General features: G+C 55.7%; 1 protein-coding gene across 4 annotated transcripts in view; it reads left to right on the top strand.

Annotated features, from left to right (window-relative positions):
• GLIS1 (GLIS family zinc finger 1) overlaps nt 1-27,515 on the top strand; it is a 212,879-nt gene extending 185,364 nt beyond the window's left edge. For 2 of the 4 annotated variants that reach the window (XM_019742763.3, XM_019742764.3), the window contains exons 5-11: nt 4,586-4,747; nt 9,431-9,541; nt 13,667-13,799; nt 18,858-19,011; nt 23,676-23,854; nt 24,472-24,639; nt 26,986-27,515. In XM_019742763.3, the coding sequence (XP_019598322.3) occupies nt 4,586-4,747; nt 9,431-9,541; nt 13,667-13,799; nt 18,858-19,011; nt 23,676-23,854; nt 24,472-24,639; nt 26,986-27,143 (1,065 nt within the window). In that variant the 3' untranslated portion in view covers nt 27,144-27,515. Of the gene's footprint in view, nt 1-4,585; nt 4,748-9,430; nt 9,542-13,666; nt 13,800-18,857; nt 19,012-23,675; nt 23,855-24,471; nt 24,640-26,715; nt 26,877-26,985 lie in introns of all 4 variants that reach the window. The other 2 variants (XR_016018632.1, XM_019742765.3) reach the window with 2 other exon arrangements.
• Nucleotides 27,516-27,884: the final 369 nt, after the last annotated feature.

The raw sequence follows: 27,884 nt of genomic DNA, 5'->3' as shown, positions 1-27,884 counted from the left end.
TTGCAGGAGCTACTGAGGCGCATATATATCCCTCTGAGCTGTCCCCAGCCTGCTTCAGGCCCCATCCCTCGGCTGACACCCAGATACACCTGAGCCAAGGCTTGAGAGCCCAGGGTGTGGTGAGAAGTAATGTCTAGATATCAGGCTGGAGAAGAGGGTAGGGAGTGAGGTGAGGGGTTAAGGAGTGAGAGGTGGAAACAGGACATGGGACGAGGGAGCCTGCCATGCTCAGTGAGACATGTCTTACACACACACACACACACACACACACACACACACACGCACGCACCCCTTCCAACTCTGCCGAGGGGCAGAAGGACCAGGAGTTGCCACCCAGGCAGAATGCCACTCCACTACTTACCTGCTCTGCAGCCTTAAATGACAGTTCCAGTGACGACATTGGGTGCCAGTATAAACACTTACTGCGCATTATTTCACTTAATCCTCACAACCACCCTCTGTGGTTGGTAGAACTCACCCCGTTTTGTAGATGAGGAAACCGAGGTTCAAAGAGTTGAAGGCCTCGCCTTAGCTCATTCATAAGTGGAGCAGCCCGGCTTGTCCCCCACCAGAGCCCTGCAGCAGCCGCTGTGCTGGTCCCCCTCACGCTCCCGCAGCGAGCACACGTAGATGCTGACCCCGTGAGTGTTTCTGTCCTCCTTTCTCTGCCTCTGTTAGGCCATCGGTGTGGTTGTTGACAGGAAGGATGGAGGAGACCCTGGAGGCAGCTGCAAACAGAGCCCACACATCCGCAAGGGCCCGCATGTCTGGGGTGCGGCCCGGAAGGGGGCGCTGCTCTGCCAGAGCTACTGTGGGCTCCTCATCCCAGCCCAGTCCTAACGGGCAGCACCCCTTCTCCATTGCTGCTACCTCTGATTCTACCTGAAACGATGCCACCCTGGCCAGCCTGCAACTCAGCTTTGGGGAGTTCTGGGGGCAGGGGCAGGACAAGGCTGGGTGTGGCATGGGCACAGGGCACATGCCCAGGTCTGTGGTACCTTGATGAACAGTGCGGGGAAGAAGTGCTCTCACAGGGGCAATGCAGCCCCCGGCCCAGAAACCCCCATTCTTACCCCCATTGGATCACATGTCTAACCCACCCTTTGCCCTTGAATGCGATGCCAGCCCTGCCCTCAAACTGGAGGCATAGAGGGAAGGCGGTGAGTGTTCAGTGGAAACCTAATCCACTCGCCGAGGAGGGCTGGGGAGGTTGGGGAAGGCTTCTCAGAGGAGGTGGTGCTTGAGCACGGTGAGTAGATGTCTGCTAAATGAGCGAAGGAAGGAGGGCAGACCAGGCTGAGGGGACAGCTCCAGCAAAGGCTTGGGCGCACGGAAGTTCCTACTGCCTTCAATGGGTCACTCACTGCTCCCTGCGGCTACAGCGTGACACCTGGGGTGTGTGCAGTAGGGAGAGGGTTTGGGGCCATATTGGAAGAGAGTGAACCAAGCAGCAGATCCTGAGCTCTTGAAAAATATATGCATTAATTGTCAGCGAGCTGGAAGGGAAGGTGCCCCAGAAGGGGCGTGGCCTGAACAGCGGCATGGAGGGTGGGAGAAGCTGTACTGAGACAGAAGGGTGGCCAGACAGGCGTACAGACCCTCGTGGGGAAATGATGTAGTAGAAGAGATGATTCTCCAGAGGCCGGTGGACCCTCCCACGCGCAGGAAAATCACGCAGCACCTGAGGAGTTATCGTGGCTCTGCTTCAGATGTCTGCCCTTGCAGCTCGGGCCAGAGAGGAACTCCGGGACCACCTGGGTGCCGAGAGGCGGCCCCTCTCCAGCTCACTTTGGGGTGGACTTGGCATAAGGCCATCGCAGAAGAGCAAGGGGTGTGGCTTGTGGTCTGTTTACTCCCCAGAAAGGATTTCCTTCTGGTTTGGATGCATGGAAAAGGCACATCTGGAAGTAGGAAGCAGAACAGTGTCTAAAACCCAGCTGTGGGCAGCTTGCTTTGGACCCGCAGCTAGACCTTCAAGGGAGAGGTGGGGAGGGAGCTTGTCCCGGACCGGTCGTTGTCTCTGGGCCCTGTGCTCATGTCTGGCGGGCACGTCTGGCCTGGTCTCCACCCTGTCCTGCTGCCTTTGCCCTGGATCTGGCCTCGGTGACCCTCAGCTGTGACGCAACACCTGCCTTCTCACCAGCCCTAGATGTTATCAGCAGCCCAAGTGGTGGGGGGGTCTTCTCCACGTGCATATCTGGCCCCGTGCCCTCTCTTCTTACGGCCCTTCTGTGGTCGCCACTGTCCCCAGGGTGGAGTCCAGACTCCTCAGCCTGCCATTTGAGCCCCCACTCTCTGGCCTCTGATCTCCTTTTAGGTTCCTCACCTACTAGAGCCCACCCCATACCCCCAGTGTGTACCCCCCACTCAGCCCCAGAGGGGCCTCCACAGGGACTCTGTGCCCGCCCCGCACTTTGGTGCCCCTGGGCCTGCCTCCCTTGGCCTTCAGTGTCCATCGCCCCACTCTTCTGTGGTGTCCTGGTCATTGCTCAGGGCTCAGCTGGGCCAGGGACTGAGTGAAGCGAATGTCTCCGTGGTACGTGCCTGACTGCATGTCTCTCCGAGCTGCTACAGCCCCCACCTATGATGCCTCACCTTTCCCAGGCGGGTTAGGTGCCGCCTCTGTGCTGCTGTGGCCTCGTGTTACCCCTCGGCCCTTTCTGGCTGCTGTGTTTTTTCCTGACGATGTATGTGTGTGCCTCCTCCTGGGCTCTGCGCTCCTGGGGGTAGGACCCGGGTCAGGTTGTCTCTCTGACTTGGCCTCACCCAGCATAGGGCTGGAGCTGGTCAGTCCAACTGAACAACCCACACCAAAAATGACCAAATGTGCTAAACTGCCCTGGATGGGGACACTGACCTGTCAGTGAGAAAATAAGCCAGGTGGGCGCCTGGGTCTGAATCCACCTGCAGTTCCCTCCAGGCTCCCACCCGTAAACTATTAATGGAGAAGATACCTTTAAAGTTGGGAGGTAGGGCAAAAAGGAACCCAGTGCCCCGCTCAGAAAACACGGAGGTTATGTCTTCCAAATGTGGACACAGGCGGGCGCTGTCAGCTCCTTCCTCCACCTGCAGATAAGCCCAGAGAAAGGGTGGAGAGGGGCCTTGGTGGGACTGCGGGCCCTGGGAGACGCTGCTGGTCTGGCTCAGAGGCATGGGGTCACGAGGGGCCTGATCTGGTTGGCAGTTCAACCCTGGCCTGGGGGATGAAACCGATGGCTCAGGAGAGGGAACTGGCGTCCTCTGCTCTCATCCTCCTCAAGGGTCACCCCACCCCCACCTGCCCCAGGAAGGCAGCTGGTAGCAGAGCCACTTGGGCTTTGCCATCAGACGTGGCCTGCATCCTGTCTTTTCCTGCAATCACCACGGGAAGCCTCCGTCTCTGAGGTGGGGACGTTGAGGCCACACACTTGATGGGTTGTTCTGTGGTTAAACACCCAGCAGCAGTTCTGGACGGACAGAGAGGTGTGGGTCAGTGTTGAATCCCCCTTACCGCTGCACACACCACGGGAGGACGGGCCAGACAGTGGGTGGGGAGAAGCAGGAAGGAGCAGCCAGTCACACCAGGCGGCTATCTCTTCCTCCACCAGGTAGCATTTAAGCTGGACTTCGAAGGCTGGGGGGTCACGGGGGGGCGGGGATTGGATGGATGGTTATTAGAGACAGAGAGTAAGTGGTGGGAGTCCGGCGGGTTCGATGCCAGGCCCACAGGGCTTTAAGCAGAGAGCAGCAGGGTCCCGTTACTACGTCAGAGCCTGCCTCTGGGCAGCGGTGTGGAGAATAGGGAGGGAGGGTTAGAAATTAGAGGATTCCAGGGAGAGAGGTTGGAGCTGGGCAGAGGTTGCTGGGATCAGGTTGACCTGGGGCCACAGGAGGAGGGCGCTGCATTTGCCACCCCCACCCCCACCTCCCCCCAGAGGCATCACGTGTTTGTGCTACACCCACTGCATGCCCACTGCCCAGCACAGGGCCTGGTATGTGGTGGGCCTTGGATGGCTTAAACGGCCAAATGATTCATCAAAGACCCCAAGTTTACACATGTGGTCATTGTGCTGACAGCAGTCAGCTGAAGCTGTGCTGCAGATGGGCAGGCCCTTTGACAGTCAGTGTCCTACCCCTTGGGGCCCTCATTTCAGCCCCGAGTGGTGGCCACACAGTCTCAAATTTGTAGGCAAGGAAATAAAGCACAGGGAGGCCGAGGGCTGTCAAAACCAGGGCTCTCTGCACTACGACACGTGCCTGCCATCTGTCCATTCAGGGCTGTGCTGCTGTCAGAGCAGCCATTGTTTCCAGATGCCATTGGAGAGGGGATCCTTCCAGATACACAGATGGAAAGACCATTCTCTTCTCCAGCCCTAGTGGCCACTTCTAAGTCAGGGGTGCAGTTGTTTCTGTACTTATCAGGGCTTCCCAGAGAGAGCATGGGCTCTGAGTACGTCATGGGGAGCTGCTGAGCCAGGGCACCTGGACACCTCGAGCAGGACACGGTGCTGGGGAGGGGGAAGGGAAGAGGATGCTGGGGCCATTTCCAGGCTGGGTGGGAGGCCCACAGGGGCTGCAGAGCACCCCTCACCAGCCTCTCCCACAGTTTGAAGGCTGCAGCAAGGCCTTCTCACGGCTGGAGAACCTCAAGATACACCTGCGGAGCCACACGGGCGAGAAGCCATACCTGTGCCAGCACCCAGGCTGTCAGAAAGCCTTCAGCAACTCCAGTGACCGCGCCAAGCACCAGCGCACCCACCTCGACACGGTAGGCCTGACGGGGGAGGCGAGGGCGGGAGGGGGCAGGACGTGCACTCCCCCCCACATGGCAAATGCAGGACGGGAGCCGGGGTCCATGCAGAAACCCTGCCTTCATCCTTGAGCCCTGTTGACATTTGGTAAGGATGACTGTTTGAGAGGAGAGAGAAGTCCTGTCATTATAGGATATTTAGTGGCATCCCTGGCCTCTATCCACTAGACAGTGATTTCCCATCTCCCAGTTGTGACAACCAAAAATTCCTCTGGACATTATTCCCAGATGTCCTGGGGAGGAGGGAGTAAAGTGTCCCCTCGTTGGGCACCACTGCTGTAGCCTAGCAAGGCACCGTGGCCTTGCATATCCCCATGGAGAGGGTGAGCTCACCATCCCGAGTCCTCTCCCCAGCCCTGAGTGGTCAGCCACCCCCAGAGCAGTCTCTCCCTGCCCCTCCTTTCCCTTCTCCATAGAGACAGACCAGAGGCTCTTCAAGGCCATTTTTCACCCCTTGAGCCCGGTGGGTGAGGAGTTGAGGGGAGCAGGTCCTAAGACTCCAGGCTCCTGGAATAGTGACCTGGCCCCAGGTGCCTGTATGTCACCTCCAAGACAGTGAGACAACCAGTGGCTTTTCCAGGGTCAGTGCAAGCATTACCTCTGTGAATACACACCTCAGCAGTTAACAGAGCACTTCCTAAGTCATGGTCTCCCAGGATTTCCTACTGACCCTGTCAGTCAGGGGGTCACTAACCATTTGACAGATGAGGAAAGCAGGGCTCTGGGAGGTTCAGTGCCTGCTCAGCTAGAAGGTAGCAGAGCTGACTCAGAGCTGTGCCTCACCCCAGTCTCACAGGGCCCATGTGAGGGGGTGCATGTGGCCTGGGAGGACCCCAGCCCACCTGTGCACCAGGAAACAGGTCTTCAGCCAGAGGCCAGTCTGGGACCCTGGCCTACCTGTGTCTCCTCTCTTCATGTAAATGTTTGGGGAACTCTGCTGGTAGGGGCTAGGATACCTGAGTGGCTGTCCAGCCCAGCCCGTCTAGTACGCAGATATACAAATGAGGAAACAGAGGCCCAAAAGGGGGATCAACACCCCCCCCCCCAGGGTAACCTGGAGGCCTCAAAACAACAGAGGTCCGAGCTGGAGGCCCTCTGGTCCGAACTCCTTCTTTTATAGCTGGGAAAAACAAGACCCGAAAAAGATGGGGGGATGGCAGAAAATAAGGAAGTCATGGATTGGGTTCAGGCCAGGCCCTGGGCAGAAGGTTCTAGACATCTTCCCCACCTCCATATTACACATACTTCCCCCGTTTAATCCTGGTGACAACCACAAGGTCGGGGCCATTATCCCCATTTTGCAAATAAAGAACCTGAGACTAGGAGAAATGACGTCACTGTCTGTCGCCCAGCTAGTAAGTGGCAAAGCTGGGATGCAAACCCTGGGTCAAATGCTTGCCTTCATTACCTTCTCACACACCCAACCCTGGGTCCCAGCCCAGGCCCTGAGAGGCACAGACTGTGCCCCAGCACCCTGCTTAGGTCTCCCAGAGGCCACACGGCAGCACCAACAGCACCAGGCCTGTCTGTACCTCCTCCCCCCAGGCCTGGGCACTGTCCCTCCAGGCCTCTCAGGGTCACCCACCCTGACTTACCCCCTCCTCCCTCCCTCCTGACTGCATTTCCTGGACCCAGCCCCAGACCAATAGGCCTCTGGACCCCACTTGGTGGGTGAACAGCGCTCCGAGGCCTAGGTCAGCTCAAGCCCAGAATGAGCCCGCAGGGTTGTGTCAGGCCTGCATCACCCCAAAAGGTCCTGGTGAAGCCTGGGAGATGCAGCTGCCAGGCCCAACCCCTGCTTGCACGCAGCCCCACGTAAACATCACAGGCAGCTCTGAGTGGCTGGGTTGCTGTCCCAGCCCCCGAGGCTCCGAGGCCCAGCCGCTCAGCCCCATGCAGGCTGGATCTTGTTTTCCAGAGGGGACCCCGTCATGTCTCCAGCTCCCGTCTGGTACCAGAGAACACGGGACTCTGTCCATGGGCAGGAAAGTGGTGGAACAGACTGGAGAGGACCAGCCTGGATCTCAGTCCTGGCCTTCCACCTGGTCCCAGAAGTCCAAGGAATGACTGCTAGCCTCTCTGGGCCTCAGTTTCCTCAAATACCTACCTCACAAGAGAGAGATGGCAATCAACTGAGATGACAGATATATAACCTGACACACCATCTCCACAGGAAATACGAGTCCCTCCTTTCCTGTGTGCTGACAGAATGCTGACCAAAGCCTGCCATGTCCCAGGCACTGGGTGCAGGGCTCCAGTCCTGACTGCCTCAGACTCCCTGACTAAGCCACTGCCCGCTCTGGCCTCGTTTTCCCTAATGGCAACATGGAGGTGGTAATCCCTTCTTTGCCCTGGACAATCCGCTGCTGACTAGAGGAGGTGCCCTAGTAGAGTGTCGTGGGCACACTCTTATTCACTTGGGATCTTGGGCAAAGCATCAGCCTCAATTTCCTCATCTGCAAAGGGGGAGGCTTCTCATAAGGGTGAGTGTGAGACGGAAAGGGCATCACAGATGGCAGGTGCCTGCACATAGGGGGGCGCACTCGGTACGCGAGCACCGACCTGGAGGGCTCTGGGAGCCGCGGTGCTCCATCCTCACACCCAGGCTATGGAGCCTGTGCTGTGACTCCAGGCCTGTGACTTGGCTGCTGCTTGGGACAGCCACAGGGTTTCCTGAGGGCTCACAGGGGCGCTGGGCTGGAGGACTTTTCTGCGCATGTCAAGCCCTGAGAAAACAAACATGGAGATGGGCCTTGTGCCCTCCTTCCAGACAAGTGCACCTGCACACAAGGAACTCTGCTTTTCTACAAAAGCGTGTGGATTTGTATCAGTGTCCCCAAGGGACAGAGCCTGGGGCGGGGCAGGGCAGAACCGGAGACTGAGGGTGAGAGTGAGAGAGAGAGTTGGGATGGGTCAGGCCCATGAGAGAGGGTATGTGTGTGTGCATATGTTGGGGTGGGGTCAGGCCGATAGGAAAGGGGCCATGTGTCTGTGTGTCTGTGTGTGCATGTATGTCTGTGTCTGTGTGTGGTTGGGTGGGGGCGGGTCTGAGGCGTACTGTCCACCTCCCACCCCCACACCTTCCTTACAGCGAGGCAAGCTTCTCACTGCTGTCTCTCTCTTTTTGCTCTCCTCCATTTCTTTAACCTGGCAACTCTCCGTGGCAGGACCAAGGTACAGTCTTCTCTTTCTGCTTGCCTCTCCGCATGGGTCCTTGAGTCTGAGGTCACCTAACCTCGCCTCGGTCCACAGGGCAGAGTTACCTTGAGGTTTGGGGGGCGGTTCCATGTGGGTGTGTCTGACAGGAACACAGAGATCCTTGGTACTTAATCCAAGAGGTGTCACCTCCTCCAAACATTCTCCTGTCCCCTGCAGTTACTGGAGGCCAATGGGCCTAGAGAAATAGGAACCACGAGGTGTGTTCCAAAAGGGAAGCCTTTGGGATTTTAAGCCCCAGTAGCAGCTGGAGTCCCCAAGTAGGGCGTAGGGGTATCCCCCGTGGGAGAGCTCAGAATCCAGTTATAGCCACGGAGCCCCTGCCTTGGGCCCATCCCTGAGACCTGACAGGGATCAAGGGACTGTCCCCTGAGGAAGACTCACCACCTGGTGGAGAAGGACAGTGGACAAACCCAGCAGCACAGGTAGACAATGCTGCCGATGGGACGCTCAGGAGGTAGAGGTGGGAAGAAGATTCAAGGAGGGCTTTAAGAGGAGGTGACGAGGGCTGGAGGCAGGGGCAGGAGGAGCGGGAGACGTAAGGAGGGCCCAAGTCGCAAAGGGCTTTTGGTGGCCAGAGATGGGCTGTATCCAAAGCCCCAGGGAGCCAGGGAGTGTTTAGAAGGTACAGCATGGCGAGCTGTGTGAGAAAGGCCCCCTGGCTGTGAGCGTGAGGGGAGATGGGAGGCGCAAAGAGCAGGGTGGGGCCTGGGCAGAAACCAGGGGAGGCTGTGAGCATGGATTTGTTCTAGATGAGCGACGGGAGCCCCAAGGGAAAGGGACACAAAAGGCACAGACCCTCAGCCTCCCCAGGCCAGTGTCTGAGACTCAGTTCCCTTCTGACCTCCCGTGATTGTCGGGCCAAGGACCAGAGAGCAGTCTGGGGACTGTGGCACCACTGCCAGGTTTCGTCAGCCACTCCCAGCCTGGGGCCCTGCTCTACCCCAGCCTGACCCCATGTCCGTGCCCTCCTGGCACCGTGCTGTCCCTCTCTGTTCCCTCTCCTCCTCTCCAGCCACTTCATTTCACTCTTTGTCCACTTGCTGCTTCTCTGCAGCTCTGGGCTACAAAGGGTATTCTTTTCTCAGAGCCAGTGTCAGAGCTGGAAGGATCCTCAGTTGGCCCCATTTTGCAGAGGAGAAAAGTGAGATTCAGAGAGGGGAGGCGACTTACCTGAGACCCCTGAGTGAGGGCAGAATGGAGACACAAATCCCCCCTTTGCTCCCAGGCCAGGCACCTTCCCTGCACCCGTGGGCAGGACTGGCTGAGAGACCCCTCCTGGCTGGGGACATGGCAGGAGGGTCAGCAGTGAGCCTACAGCCTGCCCCTGGCCCAGTCATCCTCCCCACTGCAGGTCACACAGCAGGACCTTGGGCCTGGCAGGTGGCCCCTCACTCACACAGCCTCTGCCCTCTGGTGTTACAGAAGCCATACGCCTGTCAGATCCCCGGCTGCTCCAAGCGCTACACGGACCCCAGCTCGCTCCGCAAGCACGTGAAGGCCCATTCGGCCAAAGAGCAGCAGGTGCGTAAGAAGGTAAGACAGCCCCGCTCCTGGCCTCCCAGCCGCCTGTCCAGCACCAAGCCACACTGCTTGAGTGCATTCGCCCCTCCACATACCTGAGGACACCACTGTCCATCGTCCACCATCTGTCTCCTACTCATCCCCTGAGTGTACTTCCTCACCCCCTGCCAGCTCGACAGACCGTCCAGCTCCTCTCTCATCCATCTGCCCACTCACCTTGGCTCGTTTAGTAAACATTTGATGTCAGGTACTGTTAAGCATTGGAGATGAAAAAATGGAAAACCATGGTCCGCACCTCCAGTGGAGACCTGGTGGGTAAGAGGCAGACGTAAAGAGCGAATTCAGTACAAAATAATAAACACTGCAAGGAGGCATGCAGAGACTAGTCCAGGGCACGGAGAAGGGCCTTAGCCCATCAGGCCGGACACAGAAGAGTCGTGGAAGAAGCAGTAGAGCACAGTGGGGTGCGCTCTGGAGCCTGCCCGCCAGGCTCACCACAGGTTCCCTGTGGCCTTGGGCACGTTTCTTACCACCTTCATTCTTCGTGCTCCTCAACTGTCCAGTGGAGACAATCAAGGACTTGCTTTAAAGGGTTGTCATGAGGATGAAATGAGTAAATACATGTTAAGGGTTTAGAGCAGTACTTGGCCCAAAGTAAAAGTTCAGGACAGGAGGTGGTGTGTTTTGTCATTAAGTCTTGAAGAAGGGGAAGTGTTGGGCAGGTGAAGACAGGAAGAAGAGTGCACCCCCGGGAATGACTGAAGCTTGAAACACTGTGCGAGGACAGTGGGCAGCCTGCCTTGTCGAGGCTGAGCAGCGAGGCAAGGAGGGACGGGACGGGACAGCCCCGAAGCCCTGCCAGGGAGTTGAGGCCGTCCTGCGGTCAGTGGGTGCCATCGAGGCCCTTAAGGAGGGAAGGGGTGTCACCTTGAAAGACCGCTTGGGGGCCGCTTAGAGAATGGGTTGAGGGTGCTTGGAGGGAAGTCCGAGGCAGGGAGGCCACTGCTGGGGAGCGGGAGAGATGGTGGGGGCTGACGGGGGCAGAGCAGGAGGGGAAGGAGAGGGACTGGGCTGGGCAGGAAAGCGGCAGAGGAGCACCAGGGCCAGATTTCGGGGGGCAGGATGGATGGTGGTCCCCTTCACCAGGACAGATAATCTAAGAAAGAAGCAGGTTTGCAGGAGAGAGCAGCGGGTTCTGTTTGGAATAAGGTGTGAGTCACTGAGGGGCCCAGCACAGTGGGAGGGTTGGGACTACCGTGTTTCCCCGAAAATAAGACCTAGTCGGACAAGCAGCACTAATGCGTCTTTTGGAGCAAAAATTAATATAAGACCCAGTCTTATATTATATTATACCTGGTCTTATAGTAAAATAAGACTGGGTCTTATATAAGACTCAGTATTTATTATATTATATTATATTATATTATATTATATTATATTATATTATATTATATTATATTATATTATATTCCCAGACCCAGTCTTATATTATAGTAAAATAAGACTAGGTCTTATATTAATTTTTGCTCCAAAAGACACATTAGAGCTGATTGTCCGGCTAGGTCTTATTGGGGTACAACGGTACAACTTGGGGCAGAGCATACCAAGCTGGGTTTAGTCCACATCTCCAGAGGACCACTGGGGCCATGGGAGTGGGGGTACTTGGGTGCCAAGGAGGGCATGGGGGTGAAGAGAAACACCAGGGCCCAATCCGGGGCCGTCAGCATGATGGAGGAAGACAGAGGGGAAGGAGCCCATTCAGTTGCTAGCAAGCTTTGTGGAGCACCTTATTGTTTCCCGAGCAGTGTTCCAAGCTGTGGATACGGGCGTGAATAAAGCAGAGAAAGGCCTAGAGTTTAGAAAAGCAGACCGCTTTAGTCCATGGGATAGAGGTTTGCAGAGATGGGGGGGTTGGAGCAAGCAGGCCTCAGTGGGAAAGATGATGGGGAGGGCAGCCAGGCTCGAAACTTTGGTCTTCATCCTGCAGGCACTGGGAGCCACTGGAAGCAGGAGAGCAGAAAAGGGACATAGTTAAAGCCTGGACCATGAACTCACCAGTGAAAACACCACATCCATATTCACCCTGAGAAGGGAGGGCCAAGCCTTATGTTTCAGACTGTATCTCATGTCATCCTCACTAGAACCCTAGGAAGTGGGCACTAATTATTTTCCCCATTTTAGAGATGTGGAAACTGAGGCTCAGAGAGTTCACAAATCTGCCCAGAGTTGTGCCATATGGGAGTGACAGAGCCAGGGTCCCATCCCAGACCCATCTGTCTCCAGGGCTTGAGTTCTCCCCACCATGCTCAGGTTGAGGGGCCTGAGCAGGATAGGGAACGGCCTAGGCTTTGTGCCAAGGAGGCTTTTGTCCCCAGCGGACTGGTGCCCGAGGACCAGAATCCTGCCCTGGTTTTCCCAGGCCCCATGCTTGGCTTGCACTGGGCCCCAGGGACCTGGGGCCGCAGATCTGCAAACTTCCCAACAATAAGCATCCATTAAGAGCCATCGGGGATGATGTATCTTTCTGGGTAAAGCGACCCTTGTATTATGACAGCTCCTTGGCAGCCCTGCTGCGTTTCAGAGAGAATTAGAAATGCTTTTCTTCCTTAATTCTCCTCTCCCGCTGCTCCTAATCCAATCGACATTGTGGTCTGCAAGGCATGCTTTGGCCCTCTTTTGCCAGAAACTTAATTTACATGGAAAACAGCTGCTGGGTCAAGGAGCTGAGGGCCCATGGAGAGGTTGGGCATGCCCTCCCCAAGCCTGGGTGCTGGCCCTTCTGGCCTTGGAGGGTGGAAAAACCCTTGGGGCTGGCTCTCAGCTGCTGTGTGACATGAGACAAGGCTCTCACCTTCTCTGGGTTGGTTTTGTCCCAGATAAAATGAGGATTTGAACAAGTCAATCTTCAGGGCTCCAGAAGTGAGGCTTTGGGATTTCCCTGGGAAAAGCAGTTTTTCCCATCCAGGTGCATGCCCTCTCATCTCCTGATGTCCCTAAGGCACCAACCAGCCCCTCCCTGTCCCGATCTGTCCCCATCTGGAGAAGCAAAGATGTTCTAAGGTGTTGGTCTCCAGTCTGTCTCTGGGACTAACTGAAGGTTATTGGCCAAAGGTGTGCCAGCCCAAGCTTGCTCTTAGCCAATGATCTCAGGTCCGTATATTGATCAGTGTGCCCACTGTCATGTGACCTTGTGAGACTCGGCCAGCCAGAGTCAGCCAGCCCTTTGCGCAGCACATTTAACAAGTATGCTCGTACCCATCATCTCATTACGCCCCGGAGCTGCCTGGGGTGAGGTGATTATTGTTGCTACAGGCAGGAGAGAAAGAGCCAGAGAGGTTATTTGCCCGATGTCAGACACAGAGTAAGAGGAGATGGAGTGGGATTGGAACCCAAGTCTTCTGTCCCTAGCCCTGGACTATTTCCCCTGGACCTTATGCCAGGAAGGAAAAAAGGTGGTGGGATGGGTGAGAAGGAGGGAAGAGACTGCGTACCTGCTGTATTTTACTTCCTCCGCACCAGTCCTCCTCCGTGGCAGCCATGAGGACATGCCTCGCAGACCTCCAGCCACCTGCGGGAGGCCCCGGCTGCTGCACTGACACCCACCTCGGCGTCGTGCTGAGGCTGTGCCTCCTGCGGGCTGCTCCCAGCCAGTGACTAAATGTGGCAGGCCCTGCGGGGGTGCTGAGACAAGACCCCTTCCCAGGAGACACAGGATCCCGCCCCTCCCCCGACTTACTTCCAGGAGACTCTGACTCCCTGAGGACCCCCTGGCTCCCTAGACTCCCAGTCCAGGAAGCTCCCACCCACATCCTTTCCCTCCCTCCTTTCCTGGTGGTCAGACTCGTACCTCGGTCTGATGGCTCTCCCAGCTTGCCCAGCTCTCTCACGCAGGCACATCCCCTATTAACATTCTTACATGTTTAATCTCGTCTTAGTATTTGCTTTTCAGACCTGAACTAACAACCTTCACAATGTACACAATTAGCTCCATTTTACAGATGAGGAAACTGAGCCTCAGTGAGATAAAGAGTCTTACCCTGGGGCCACTGTCCTTCCTGCCTTGTCCCCTAAGCTGAGCGTTACTGATGGGCAGGTGGTCTCTTGCTGATACCCTCTCTCCCTGTACTTGCCCTCCAGCTGCACGCAGGCCCTGATGCTGAGACTGATGTCCTGACCGAATGTCTGGCCCTACAGCAGCTCCACGCGTCCACACAGCTGGCTGCCAGTGAAGGGAAGGGTGGCCGCACCCTGGGTCAGGAGCTGCTCCCAGGTATGCACGTGGGGAGGCAGGGCCAGGCACGTAGCCTGGAGCGTCCTTTTGCTGCCACCCAGCCCTGCAAGAAGACAGGAATGCTCTGTGGGCCACTCGGAGCCATATAGGCACGACTTGCTGAGGGACACCCACTCCTCTGGGCTTAATTGCCTCTGCAGCGTATCTAAGTGGGCATATAGTCCTTCAAACTTTCCTGTGGTTCCCCGTTGCCCATGGGAGGAAGCCCAGGCTCCTCTCATCCTGGCCTCCGAGGCCGCGCAGGGCCGAGCTGCGCCTGGAATCCTCCTGGCCCACCCTTGGCACACTGGACACAGTTCCCTGAACACCTTCTGCTCCCTCTGGCCTCTGAGCCACTGTACACACCTTGCCAGTCTCCTCCCCCCTCCTCTTCACTAAGGCAGCAACTTTGCTGCCTTCAGGACCTGCCTTAAGGTTCAGGCCTAGGACTCAAGTTGAAGTCCCACGTACTGCAAACCACGACCCCTTGACTCGAGGGGCTCTGAGAGGGTGGGCAACTTGGCGATGATCACTTCCAGCCCCTCAATAAACTCTGGGGCCCAGAGATGGGGCCCCCAAACCTTTGGGTCCCTGCAGGCCCATCCAGCTGGACACTCAGAGGCTCTGGTCCAGCTGAGGCAGCCTGTCTGTCCCTCTCTGCAGCCACGAGCAATGGGGCAAGTCTCGGGCCCCAGTAGGAGTTCTTGGTTGTGTGGCTTAGGAATCTAGCCCAGATCAGGACAGTGTGGCTTGTGGATTCCAGCTGACAAAGTTGTGCTCTGCCCTCTCCTCCCACAGAAGAAACCACAGCATCAGAGCAGAAAGGTCTTCCCACCCTCTGGCATTTCTTGAATTACTCCAACCATTTTAAACATTTTTTTATTTTTCAATTTTGTATTCTTTCCTCTCAACATGGAAGTAGCAGCAGATTTAAAACTATGTCAAAGCACTTACCAAAACAGCCTTGGAAAGAGAAGGTGTTTGTCCTTTTTCTGGATTGCCCTTCACAGGGGTATGTGCTCAGACAGGCCTGTAAGGGCAAGGATACCCCAGAAGGATTGGTCCATGGAAGAGGGACCTGCCCTCCTCCCTCCAGCCACAGGCTGCTTCTCACGGGATCAGAGTTGCTAAATTAGCAGGGCAAGAAGGTACCATAGGGATGACCACCCCTAGGGATGAAGGTTTGCATCTCAACTGCCAGCTCCCTACTGCTTAGAGCTCTGTGTTGAGAAAGATTCTGAGACTCAACAGGAAAGAGGGCTGTGACTAATTAGCAATGGCTGCCCTGGGGCATAGTTCCTGCAGCCCATCAGTTTTCAGCCTGGGAGGACTCAGGAGAAGGATTGACCAGAGGTCATCAGGAGAAATCTGCAGCAGGTCCAGTTTATAAGCCTTTTCTCCCAGATACCATCCTAAGGCTTGTCCCAGGCGGAGGGGCCGGAGCCAGTAAGAACCATCTCTTGAGCACTTGGCCAGTCGCTCTACAAACGTCATCTTATTCAATCCCACTGAACCCATGCTACAGATGAGAGTCACTGAGGCAGCAGCATGGACGAGGCAGCATTGGGATCATAGCGTGCCTGCCCAGTCCTGCTCTGACAGTGAGTGAAGGGTGTCTTCCCTGCTTTGAGCCTCAGTCCCCTGCCTCCCCGCCTAGACCTGCTGTGACCACAAGTATGACTGTGGGTGTGATCACTTATATAAACCTAATGTGACCAATAATTTTATCGTTATTATTGTTGCTCATGGTGAATGAGAAGAGTATTTACTCATCCATCTCACAACAATACGATGGCCAACATTTTGAGAGTATGTACAACAGCAGTTCTAGGGACTGTACGTGTGTGTATTAACATAATCCTCATAAAGTACATGCTAGTGTGCTCTTTGTTTACCAGATGAGGAAACTGAGGCCTTAAGAGGTCAAGTCACTTTTTGCTGAGGTTCCACAGCCTGTAAATGGCAGAGGCTGGATCTGAATCCAGACCGTCTGGCTGCAGGCAGTGCCCTTACCCACATAGTCTGCCGTCTCCCCTGCTGCGAAGGCTCTGCTGCACCGAACTGGGCACCTACTGTATGTCAGGCCCCATCCCGGTCCCTGTCCTCGAGCAGCTTGCAGCATAGCAGGGAGGGACGGAGTCCTGGATCCTCTGGGCTTCGGCCGCCAGGCCTGCTGCAGGCCGCTCAGCAGATGCCTGAGGCACAGTTGGGAACAGATGTTAGGGCCAGAGGTTAAGCGCTCATGGCTGATGATTGATGACGCTGATTTACAGCCTGAAGTGGTGCGTTTTGGGGAGAGGCTGGGCCGGCCCCATGGCGTTCCCACTCCCGCTGCCCCTTGCATGTAGTGATTCCCTCATTTCCATCGAGCATCTCTTTGCATGCTCAACATGCCTAGTTCACACACTCCGACACCCCCCACGTGTTCATCCTCTGGGGTGGTACAGGCAGGGACCCAGACTAGGGCAGGGAAAGCAGGGGAACAGGTTCAAGTCCTGTTAGGATAGAAGAGTCTCCGACAGAAGAGTGAGGGTGAGGGAGGAGCTGGTGAGGGTGACATTGAATTTGCATTGTCAAACTGTACAAAGTGCCTGTGAGTTTGTCCTTCATCAGGACGGCCAGCTCTCCTCAGAGGAAAACCTCAGAAGCTTCTCTGGCAGGCCTCCTTTAGCAGACCCAGGGGAACACGATGGGCAGTGAGGATGTGAGAAGCATGAGGTCAGCATGGCTGAGGGAGAAGGAGCGGGATTTATCAGGATTCTAGGCCTTCTGAGCTGTCAGGCTCCCAAATTGGTTCAAGATGGCAGGTGAAGCGGTGCTGGCGAGAGTGGTGAGTGGAGCAAGCCATGCGCAGCACTGAGCCAGCTCCATCCACAGAAATCCCCTCTGGTGCTTTTCTGACCAAGCTGGGGAGAGGTCTGTGGCTGAGGGAGGCAGTGGATGGATATATGGGCGGTACATGCCGTGTGAGCAGAGGTCCCTGAGACAGGGAGGGGTAAGAACTGGGCCTGAGAGGCAGTGTCCCTCAGGAACCCATTCCGAGCCCCATCCTGCAGTGAAGCCTGAACCAGGGGCCCCTCGCCAGACATACAGGCCATAGCCTGATCTGGAGCCCTAGACCGTTTGCTGGGCATGGCTTTAAATGGACTTTCTCTTGGTATCCCTTAGGAGGCCTGATTAGCTGCCCACTGTGTGACTTGCGACAAATCATTGAAGTTCTTAAAACTTAGTTTCTTTGTCTTAAAATGGGATCACATTATCTCCCCTACAGACAGTTGTTGAGGTGGTTAAACTGGTGTGGAAAAAGTTTGACATATAGCATATTTTTGATGAATAGTAACTTGCTAACATACATTTATTGTAAGAGTAGAATTTCACCTAATAAAATCCATCCATAGTGTGTCTGCTGCTTTAACTCCAGGACAGGGTTTGCAAACTGTTTGGTCGCAAAGGCACAGTGTTTCATTCTTTTCTTTTCTTTCTTTCTTTTTTTTTTTTTTTTTTTTTAACAGTTTCAATGTAAAGGCCTTAAGAGGCACATTCTCTCCACTTTTCCGCAGTCCCCACTACTCCCTATGGTAACCCTGCAGTTTCACTTATTTTGCTCCTTATCACGCCATGTAAGACACTGAGCTTGCAATCCCTGTCATAGCTCTGCTCAATTCCTTATAAAAGTTTCCTGAATAGCAGGCCTGGGCCAGAGGGACCAGCCTGGGGTGGGCTAGCCTTGGAACCCCAACCGCCTGAGAAGGTAAAGGTCCCTTCTTTACCCCATCCGTGAAAAAAGTGTGATGTGTTCTCAGATGGTCCTCATGAGGTGATAAAGAGCATTGGGTCTGGATCCACTGAGACCAGATTGCTATTCAAAGTGTAACAGCTGGCCCAGGATGAGCTTTGACCAATCAGAGTGGGCACTGCATCAGTGCAGTTCTGGGTATGGCCCCCGGGGCCAGAGTCCTCCCAGGGCACCAACTTGATACTTGATGAATTGATTTCTGAGAAAATGATGTCAATTTCTATTAAAATTCAAATAAACACAGCCAGATTAAAGAGGGGGATGCAGAATCAAACCAATTTTTTTCAGATAAAATAGGGAATGTCAAAAATTTGTAATTCTTGCTGTGTCTCTCTAATTGGGGTTCCTTGGTGAAGGCATTTGGGAGTCACTGTCCTCAGTAACTACACTCAGACCCTCAGTAAGGTCCCTGGAGCAATAACTAACTCTGACCTAGGGTCCCCATTTGATTCATTGGCCCACTTATCTTAACAAGGATAAGACCCGTGGGAGTAAAAGGTGATAAAAGGTGGTATCAACCTGCAGGTGTCTTCTGCAGGCTTAGAATCTGAGGCTAGAGCCTGGCTGACTCCTCTCCTCAGTTGGGACCCTTGTGCGGTGTACAGGCTGTGCAACCATCTGTGGCATCCCTTCCCAGAGGTCTCCCAGGCCAGCCTGCTATCCAGCTAGCATAGTCATGCTCTCTTTGGAACCCCTTGCAGTGGACATCCGGGACCTCCTTGCACATCTCCGGGGATGATGGGGAGTTCATTTTTTCCAAAGGCAGCCCATTACCCTACAGCAGCTCAGCCTGTTAGAAAGAATGGCCCAGCCCTGAGCTTGAGTCTTCTTCTCTAAAGCTTCTCTCCATTCCAGGATCCTTGTCTGCTTCTGAGGCTACACGCATACACAGAGTCAGCCCCTTCTTTCACAGAACAGCCCCAGAGATTTGAGGCAGCCTGCTCCATATAACCCTTCTGCCCAGCACACGCACACGCACGCACGCACGGCCTGACCACCCCATGTCTCTGATAACTCCTCGTCGGAACTCTGCTATCAGAATAGGCCTGAGCCCTGCACAGAGCCCTTCAGCCAAGGCATAAACAGAGCAGAATAAAACCATCGTCCCCCTTGTCTGGGCCCCTGACCTTCTATTATCACAGCCTTGCTGGTTTCCCTTCTTATCTTTCTGTCTATATAAGCACACACACAGCTCCCAGGTCATCCACAGCCATCTCTAGGGAGTGGCCGAAGCCCAGCGATATTTGTTTGCTTCCCTGCAGGCGTGTATCCTGGCTCCATCACCCCCCATAATGGGCTCGCATCAGGCATCCTGCCCCCCACGCACGATGTCCCTTCCAGGCACCACCCAATGGACGCCACCACCAGTTCCCATCATCTGTCCCCTCTGCCCACGGCTGAGAACACCAGGGATGGGTATGTACAGCAAGCCAGCCCTTCTCCAAGGCAGCAAGCAGGCACCTGCATGGGAGGAGGTGAGGGCAGGCATCCCACACACTCAATGGTTGTTACTAACAGTGAAAGTAGCCCGTGTTTAGGCAGCACTTCCTGTATACTGCGTCTGTACCAAACCCTTTCCATGCGTGATTTCACTGGTGCCTCACAGTAACACTACCTGGTAGCTGGTCTCGGCACCTGGACTTCTTGATGCTGCACCTTCTCCTCCCCTTTGGGGCAGCCCTGGGGAGATGCCGTGCCCTCACGTGACCCCTGCATTCTGGGCTGCCACACCCAGGCCTCCTGGTAGCCTCACTCTGGCTTCTGTTTGGCTCGCACTATGCATTTGGTGAGCACACTGCCTGCTGCCCACTCCAGAGATGCCTGCCTGGGCCTCGCCCCACTTTTCACCACTGTGGCTGTGACCGTTGCGCTTCCTACAGGATCACTGCGGGAGGGGTGGCCTCTTTCCGCATTCAACGTGGTTCCCATTGTGGCCACTTAATGGGTGGAGATGGTGCCTGTGCTTATTGCTGGCCTCTAACGCTGCAGAAAACTTTTTCTTGCCCTACCACCTGCCCTCCCTGCCATTCTCGCTTATCGCCGGCAGGACATGGTCACACGTGTCCCCTGAGGCCTGGCCCCAGCTCCTTCCACCTCCCTGAGACCACAGCCTTGGCCACCTGGGCCTGGGTCGGACCTGGCTTCATTACCAAATGTGCTGCCTACGCTCCTCACTGGGCTCCTCCTCCTACTCACTCACCCATTTATTTAATGTCCAGTTATGAAGACCCTGGTGTGGGGGGCCCTGGGCCAGCCCTGGAGAGGCTCCCTGTGAGGAGGGGAGATGGACAGACCTGAAGAGGTTGACTAAACAGGGCAAGTGCTCTGAGGGAAGGAAGCAGAGGGGACTGTGGGAGCCCAGAGGAGAACCCAGTGCGGTGGGGGCAGATGGCAGGGAAGGCTTCCCGGAGGAGGTGCTAAGCTGGACCTCCAAGGTTAAGTAGGAGTTGGCTGAGTGGAGAGGTTGAGAGAAAGGAACAGCAAGAGTGGAGGCAAGCATGGCGATAGCTTGGTGTGTTCTGGGAAACAGGAACCTTTGTGTGGGGTGAGAAGCGCAGGGGAAAGGTTACCAGGGCCAGACCAGGAGGCCTGTGATGGGACTCTGTCTGAAGGGTGTTAAGCAGGGATGTGGTCACGTTTGGGGATGAGAACATACATCCTGCAGCCTGGGCCTAGATTGCTGGGGGGGCATCGGATGTGGGGTGGAGTGTGGGGCGGGTGGCAGCCTGAGCCAGGGCTGGTAGGTGGGCAGGAAGCACCCCCAGAAGCATTCATGACATAGAATAAGCAGGACTTAGGTAATCTCTGATTTGTGGGGAGAGAAGGGGCCTTCAGGGGTGAGCCCCTGGGTGGGCAGAAGTGCCATTCGTGGAACAGCAGAAGACTGTGGTTGTGGGTGGGCAGAGACCCATGAGGAGGCAGCTGATGTGGTGCAAAGGAGGACCCAGAAAACCAAGCCCTCCCCAAGCCTCAGCTCCTCCTCTGTGAAGTGGACGTTAAAATACCCTCCTGGAAGAAGGTAGTGAGATCCCAGCACATGCCTGACGCTGTATGTGTTACAGCTTCCACGGACACAGCCCCCGTCCCCCACCCACCCACCACCGGCTCAGGCCACCTGCTCACCCAACAGCCAGCCCCAAACATCTCCAACCCAAGAAAAATAAACCACAGAGGCCTTTCCCCGCTCGAGCCTGTGCACTCTGCTCTGCCTCATTCATCACCTGCCTGCCGCCTGCATAAGTACCCGTCAAGAATTCGTGCAACGAGTGGCAGAGTGGTGACAAGACCGAGACAGACCCCCAGCCTGCCCACCCAGCCATGCCTGCCGGAGCCTGGGCTCAAGTCTTCCAACTGCGAGGTGCCCAGGCTCCTCTGGGCTGCGGGAGAGAAGGGTGCTCACGCCTGACACCAGGCCTGGGCCCAGCTTGAATGGATTTCTTTTTTCAGCCCCTGAGAAGAGGGGGGTGGAAAGGCCTTCAGCCTCCACTCCCTGCCAAAGTCAACAGGGAAGGCCACTCGCGGCTCCCCGGTGGTTTGCTGGGACGTTTAAATAGCTTGACAGAATTATCTGATTCACTCAAAAGTATGCTAAGAGGGCCTGACTTCATGACCAAATTTATTTATTCTGGCTTGGAGGAGACGCCGAACAGGGTGGTGTTTTCCCCAGCCCTGTACAAGGTATGAAGCCCTCAGTCTGCCAGGCCAGTGGGGTTTCATAGTAATTTTTATAGGTTCCAATTGTAGCAAAAATATTTGATTTAGGAATCATTTGCATGACTCAGAAGAGGAGCTCCAGAGGATCTTTTTTCCTTTTAAAGGGTTCAGGTAGAGCAGCATAACCTCAGCCTTCACGTCTGCTATGGAGAGAGTCATGTTCTGTTTAATTTCACTGGCTGTGAAGGTGCCAAATGTGAATTTATGGCAGCTTTAAGACAAGAAAAACAAACTTTGGAAATGCATGTTTTTTCCCCTTCAGATCTGGTTCTCCTTAATTTTGTAGCACCGTTAATTTCTGGGTTTTGTCGCTGAGTGATTCAGAAACCCATTTGTCAGTATGTATCAGCTGTTTGCTGTGTGCCAGGCCCAGGGCTGAGCACCATGGCACGGACAGGACCGAGACCTGGCCCTCCCCAAAGGAGCTTACAGGGCAGGAGGCTGACAGGAAATCAGGAAAGAGCTGGAGTGTGGGTGCCAGGCTGGGGTGGGCATACAGCAGGCGGACACCACCCAGCAGGCCTGAAGGAGCATCCACCCTCCTGGCCATACCGGGGTCCAGCCTCAGCCGGGAGAGCTGGTCATGAGATCCCATGGCTTGTGCAGAGCCCTCCACCGTTTACAGAGCACAGTGGCAGACCCGACCCACCTGCCAGCCCTGTGAGACTGGCCTATTCATGATGACGAGAATGATCGTTCATTCATAGAGGCTGGAGGAGGATTTAGTCCATTAACTTGAGGCTGACGAGTACGTACAGGGTGTTAGGTGCTGGGCTAAGGACCAGGGACCCAGTGCATAGGCCCCCCTTCTTGCTGCCTTCAGCACACTCACAGTGGTCGGGTCCCACACGTATGAATGGTGACAGTGCAGTGAAGGAGCAGTGACATCAGGATGCCCCGGTTGGAGGGAGCAGACAGGGACCCAGCACAGGTACAGACATGGAGCCCACTGACCAATTTCCAGATCCCCGTTCTGGTTTCAAGATAGTCCTTCCCCAGAGAGAGGCGCTGATCCAGCCGTGAACACCTTGTGTCTTGGCCATGGTAACATGCCTAGCCTGCAAAGGTCACCTAGAGCTGTGACATTCAGTTTGCAGTGTATTTTAATGTGGATGGTCCAACAAATCCACAAATGCAAATAAGAAAATGGAGATCAAACGCTCACTCTCTCCCTCTTTCTGCAATGCACATAAATGCATTATAGGTTGGGAGCCTTCAACCTGGTCCCAAAAGCCCCCAAGTCCAACTGAGCCTAGGATCATTTCCTGTGAACAGATCCGGAGGCTTCGGAAGGCAGCACGAGGCAGTGCCGTCCAGTTAGATGGCCCACCTCCGCTCAGCTGGGTCCGGGTGACTGCACAGCTCAGCCACGGCAGGCTTGTTTCAGAACATGAGCTTCCAGCAAGCACAGGCTTAGGGCTGCATCCCCTCAGGCTGTGTATGAAGGGAGGTGGTGAGTCCCCCATCACAGGATGTATGCAAGTGGAGGAGAGATGGCCAGGGATGGGGACAGAGGTCACTGAAAGTGCACATGGAGGGAAATAAAGGCCAACTTGGACATCAAACCTACCTGCTAGGTTTCCTTCCCTTCATCTTGGTAATAATGACAGTGATTCACAGAGTGTCTAAGGATATACTTGACGTCATACTGGGTGCTTGTGTACATTGCCTTCTTTATTTCACCCTCCCTAGATGTGCATGGCAGTGCTGTGTGGCCGGGACTAACTTAGGCATCCTCTCTGAACCTTGGTTTTCTGGTCGGTGAGAAGGACACAGGAACATCTCCCACGGGGCCTGGGGTGAGATGGAGGCTCAGTGAATGGTGACTGTTAGTGCCATGGAGTCTTCTGCTAAGGAACTGCCAAGGCTTTCAGCGTGCCCGTTCCTGCATGCACAAAGTTAGATTCAGCAAGGTCGGCTGGTGTTCTGCGCGGGGTTATAAGAGTTGCAGTGTGCCAAGCAGAGACCACAGCAACCCTGTCAGAAACCAAGGCTCAGAGATATTAAGCATCTTGCCTCAAATCACATGGCCAGTGAGAGCAGATGGGCTTTTAAACACAGTTCTGTCAACTCCGAAGGTCACGCCTATAACCAGTGTCTCTTGCTGACTGTCAGTTCTAAATGCCAGAAGGAAGCTTTTCTTTACTGATTCCTTTGGGCCTTAACGCTTACAGGATTTTAAAATTTAACTCCAGTTTAAACATAATCAGAAATAAAACTTCCTCTTCTAACTGCAGTGTTGTAAGTTTGAGCAAGTCAGCTAGTGAGCTCACCACTGCTGGAGGGGAGCAAGCAGCAGTAGCCATGCCTCTGGCCCCTACAACCCCAGAGCCCATATCGCTCATGGCTATCTCTGTTCTCTCCAGGTTGGGACCCAGCCTCCTCTCACCCATGGTCAGCCCACTGAAGGGCCTCGGGCCACCACCGCTGCCGCCGTCCTCCCAGAGCCATTCTCCAGGGGGCCAGCCCTTCCCCACACTCCCCAGCAAGCCACCCTACCCACCCTTCCAGAGCCCTCCACCCCCTCCTCTGCCCAGCCCGCAAGGTAAGCTCTGGCCCGGGTCCCTGTCCTATACACGCACTGACTTCTGCTAGGGTGCCCAAGAAAGATGGGTCACCGACCAGGGGGAGGCAGGTGGGGAACAGAATGACAGTGGTCACTAAGGCCACACTGGGAGAAACCGGCATCAGGTGACCCAACACGCTTCAGCAGGAGCGCTTCCTGGAGGAAATTCGTTCTGAGCGGGGAAAGAGTTCGCTCCATCTCTAAGGTGTCAAAGGGCTCTCCCAGCAGAGGGAGCAGCATCGGCAGAGGCAGGGAACCACCTACTGCTTGGAGAAGCAGTGAGTGATTGGTTATCTCAGAGGGGAGGGGAAGAGAGAGCCAACGGTCCCTTCCCTCAGAGCACTCTCGTCAGCCGCAAATGACACGAGTCAGGCACAGCCACATGAGGCCACCTCCCCAAACCCCTCCAATGCAGGGCAGAAAGGGGGGGCAGGACACCTGGTACCTTCTCCGCCTTGGGGCTCCCTTCTCTCAGTCACACCCACCACACCTGGACAGAACAATGTGCGAGGCTGAACAGTGCAGTGGGGATGGGCCCCTCCCTGCCCTGGGCCTCTTTCCTCTGTGAATGCAGCCCTTGCTGCCTCTCTCTGCAGGGTACCAGGGCAGTTTCCACTCCATCCAAAATTGCTTCCCCTATGGTGACTGCTACCGGACCGCCGAGCCAGCAGCCAGTGGAGATGGGCTGGCCGAGGAGGCCCACGGTTTCAATGCGCTGCGGCCCAATGGCTACCACAGCCTCAGTGCACCTTTACCTGCCACAGGTAAGCCCCCTGCCTGCCTCCCCTGAGCGCCTACCAAGGGCCAACCCTGTGCTGGGTGCTTTATGCACATTGCCCCACAGCCTGGGGACAGCCCTATGAGGCAGAGGCATCCCCAGGTTACAGAGGGGGAATTAAAGGCACAGTGAGGTCCCAGGATCATACAGAATGGGGACTTGCCTGACTCCACGGTCTGTTCCTCCCACACTGTCACTCGGCTTGTACATGTCTGCACTCTGGCAGGTTTCTGAAGAGCAGAGAAGAATCAGACTGGAGCCCACAGCCTAGTTGATGTTTCCTTTTGAACATTTACTGAGCACCTACTATGTGCAGGCACTGTTGTAGACCCTGGGGATCCAGCAGGGAATGAGACAAATACTGATCTCCAGTTAACAGATGAGGCCACTCTGCTAGGAAGGGACAGAGCCTGGAGGTCGTGCTTGTTCCTTGTACTACATGTGTGTCCCATGCAGGGCCGTGGGCCTTCCCCAGGTAATGCCCCTGGCTGGGGTGCAGAAGCCCAGTGAGAGGGGAGGTCTGTACATGGCCCGAGGTAGAGTCGGGCTCAGGCCGGCAGGGCAAGTCCTGGTCAGAGCAGGACACGTGAGTGGTTCCCAAGACAAGTCCCCTCCCAGACCAGCCCCAGAGCTCGGGTCCAGCTGGAAGCTACAAGGCCTCGGTAGGATGGGGGCCCTAGGCAAAGGGGAGCCTGAGACCCTGTCCCAGATACCCCTGGGGCTGCTCTGGGTGAGTGAAGCTGGGGTGGAGGTTAAAGACACAGGGACGAGCTCCGAGGCCACAGTCGAGCACACACAAAGCTGTGAGTGCATGTTTCCTGTTCACACACGTGCTCCCGTGCCTGTGGCTGTGTTCTTTCTTCGCGTGTCCATGGACACATCTGTGTGTGTATTTGCATGTGGGGCCAGCGCCGGTGGGTTCCAGGCAGTGTGAGGCCCACGAGTGTATAAGGAGCTTCAGTGCACGTGTGCTCACATCGTGCTTCTGCCAATGTCCATGACCCGTCTGTGTGCACATCCCAGGGTTCCCCATTCTGTGACCCCATCTGTGCACACCCCGGGGTTCCCCATTCCGTGACCCCCTCTGTGCACACCCCGGGGTCCCCTATCCCGTGACCCCATCTTTGTGCACAGACTGTGTTTGAGTAGGGTGCAAGTATATCTGTGGGTGGACGTGTCATATGCATTCACCACAGGCAGATGGGTACCCAGTCACAGGGTGTGCAGGGACAGGTGGGTGTGTTCTGTGTTTGCACGCATGTGGATGGGTGTATGATTAGGCACCGGCCGCTGGCCCAGCACTGCTCACTCACACGGCCCGGTCCTCCACCCAGGTCCCAGACAGACGAAGGCAGGATTTCTTGGTTTAGGAGCAAGGCCTGAAATAAACCGTTTTTAGGGGGTGAAAAGGAACTTCCCTCCCCCCACATAGATTAGGGGGTTCTTTTGGCCTCCCCTCTCCCCTGTCTGGGTGGTAGCGTAGCATCCAGCACCCATCCCAGGCTGCCCACACCTCCTCTTCAGGAATAGTTCAGCCTGGTCTTATAGCACAGATGGGAAGACTGAGGCCCACCTGTCTTAGGTTGTAGAAGTTCATGACAGCAGCTCAGGCACAGAGCCCTTGGGGCAAGGACTGGATAGGCAGCCTGTGCAGGCCCCTCTCCAGGTCCTCCCAGGTTGAGGGCCTCTGAGCAGTGACCCCACACTTAGACAGCATGTCCAATGGAAGAGCCAGGTGTCTTGGAGCCAGATGGACCTGAGTTCAAAGCCCAGCTCCGCCACTTACCAGCAATATGACTTTGGGCAAGTATCTCGCTCTCTCTAAGCCCGTCTTCTCAGCTGTACAATGGGATAATGAGTCTCCCAGGATTGTTGTGAAGCTTAAATGAGATTCCACTTCTTCGAGCCCTTAGTGAGTGCCGAGTGAGTGCTGGTCCCATTCTTTAGGCTTCTTGTGTCTGGTGGGGTGGAGGAACCTGAAAGGGTGGGCTGGGCCGGGGTCCTTCTGCCAGAAGGGAACCTGCCCACCCTCACCCCCTCCTCTACACATTCTGCCCCACAGGCCAGCACTGGGTGAAAGATACCCCAAGCCAGCACTTGCCTGTCTCCCCAGCTGCCATGGGCCTCTTAAGGTGCAAGGACTAGGGCGCCTCCGCACCCACCATCCACCTCCCCTACCTGGAAGGGCAGAGGGCTCGGAGCAGGCCCTGTGGAGGGGATGCTGTAAGGAGAGACCCTGGGCAAGAGGGGGGGTCTGGAGGTTGGGGAAAGATGACAAGCCATAGCCTCTGAGCTCCCCAGCCCAGACCCTGTTCCCCCCACACACCCCTAGGCTACGAGGCCCTGGCTGAGGCCCCAGGTCCCACAGCGCTGCCACCACAGCCATCTGAAGACATCGTGTCCAGCGGCCCCGAGGACTGCAGCTTCTTCCCCAATGGAGCCTTCGACCACTGCTTGAGTCACATCCCCTCCATCTACACGGACACCTGAAGGAAGGCCCAGCCCACACCTGTCCACCGTCTACTACAGATGCTACCTTGCCCACCTCCCATGTGTTCCCAACCTCCATGCACCCAGCCTGAGCAGCCAGAGCAAAGCTCTCCACGCCCTCAGGGTGCTGGGTTTGTAGCGGCCGCCCAGCACTGGCCGGGAGCAACTGTCCAAGCCTGAGCCAGGCGCTCAGAGGTACCCATCAGGATCTGTGACCTGCGACGTTCCCTGACTGTGTCTTCCCTTTCTCTCCCAAATAGTTTTAAAATCACAGACCTCGTGTATATAAAATGTACAGAACTTGTTTTCCATTCCCCTGCCAGTTTTATATTTTGGGTTTTGCAAGAAAAACATTAAAAACTGTAAATGAAACTTGGGGGCCTGGTTCTGCTTAGTGATTGCAGCCTAGAGGACGAGACCAGAACAAGGGTGGAGGAGTATTTTACAGAGCCAGTGTGGGGGCTCCCAAGGCCCCGTGGAGACCAGCTCGGGCCCTGGGTACCCCAGTGGGAATGAGTGCCTGAGCCACATGTCCCCACCATGGCTGTGGGCCTTATAGACTCTGGTACTAGTCCCAGGACCTCACCTACAGGCGGGCTTATCCCCATCGGCAGGCGAGCAGACCAAGGTGAGACTGAAATTGGAAGCCAGATCCTTCTGACCCAGAACTTTGTTCTCTGCCCTGATTTCTCGGCAGGTGGAAAAATACTTCATTTCTGCCATGGCTTTGGGTAAACAGAG

Source organism: Rhinolophus sinicus, chromosome 14, assembly GCF_057876585.1.
Source record: "Rhinolophus sinicus isolate RSI-liver-muscle chromosome 14, RSI-T2T, whole genome shotgun sequence".
Taxonomy (NCBI): domain Eukaryota; kingdom Metazoa; phylum Chordata; class Mammalia; order Chiroptera; family Rhinolophidae; genus Rhinolophus; species Rhinolophus sinicus.
Note: the sequence above shows the minus strand (reverse complement) of the source record. Positions and strands in the feature narration are given on the sequence as shown.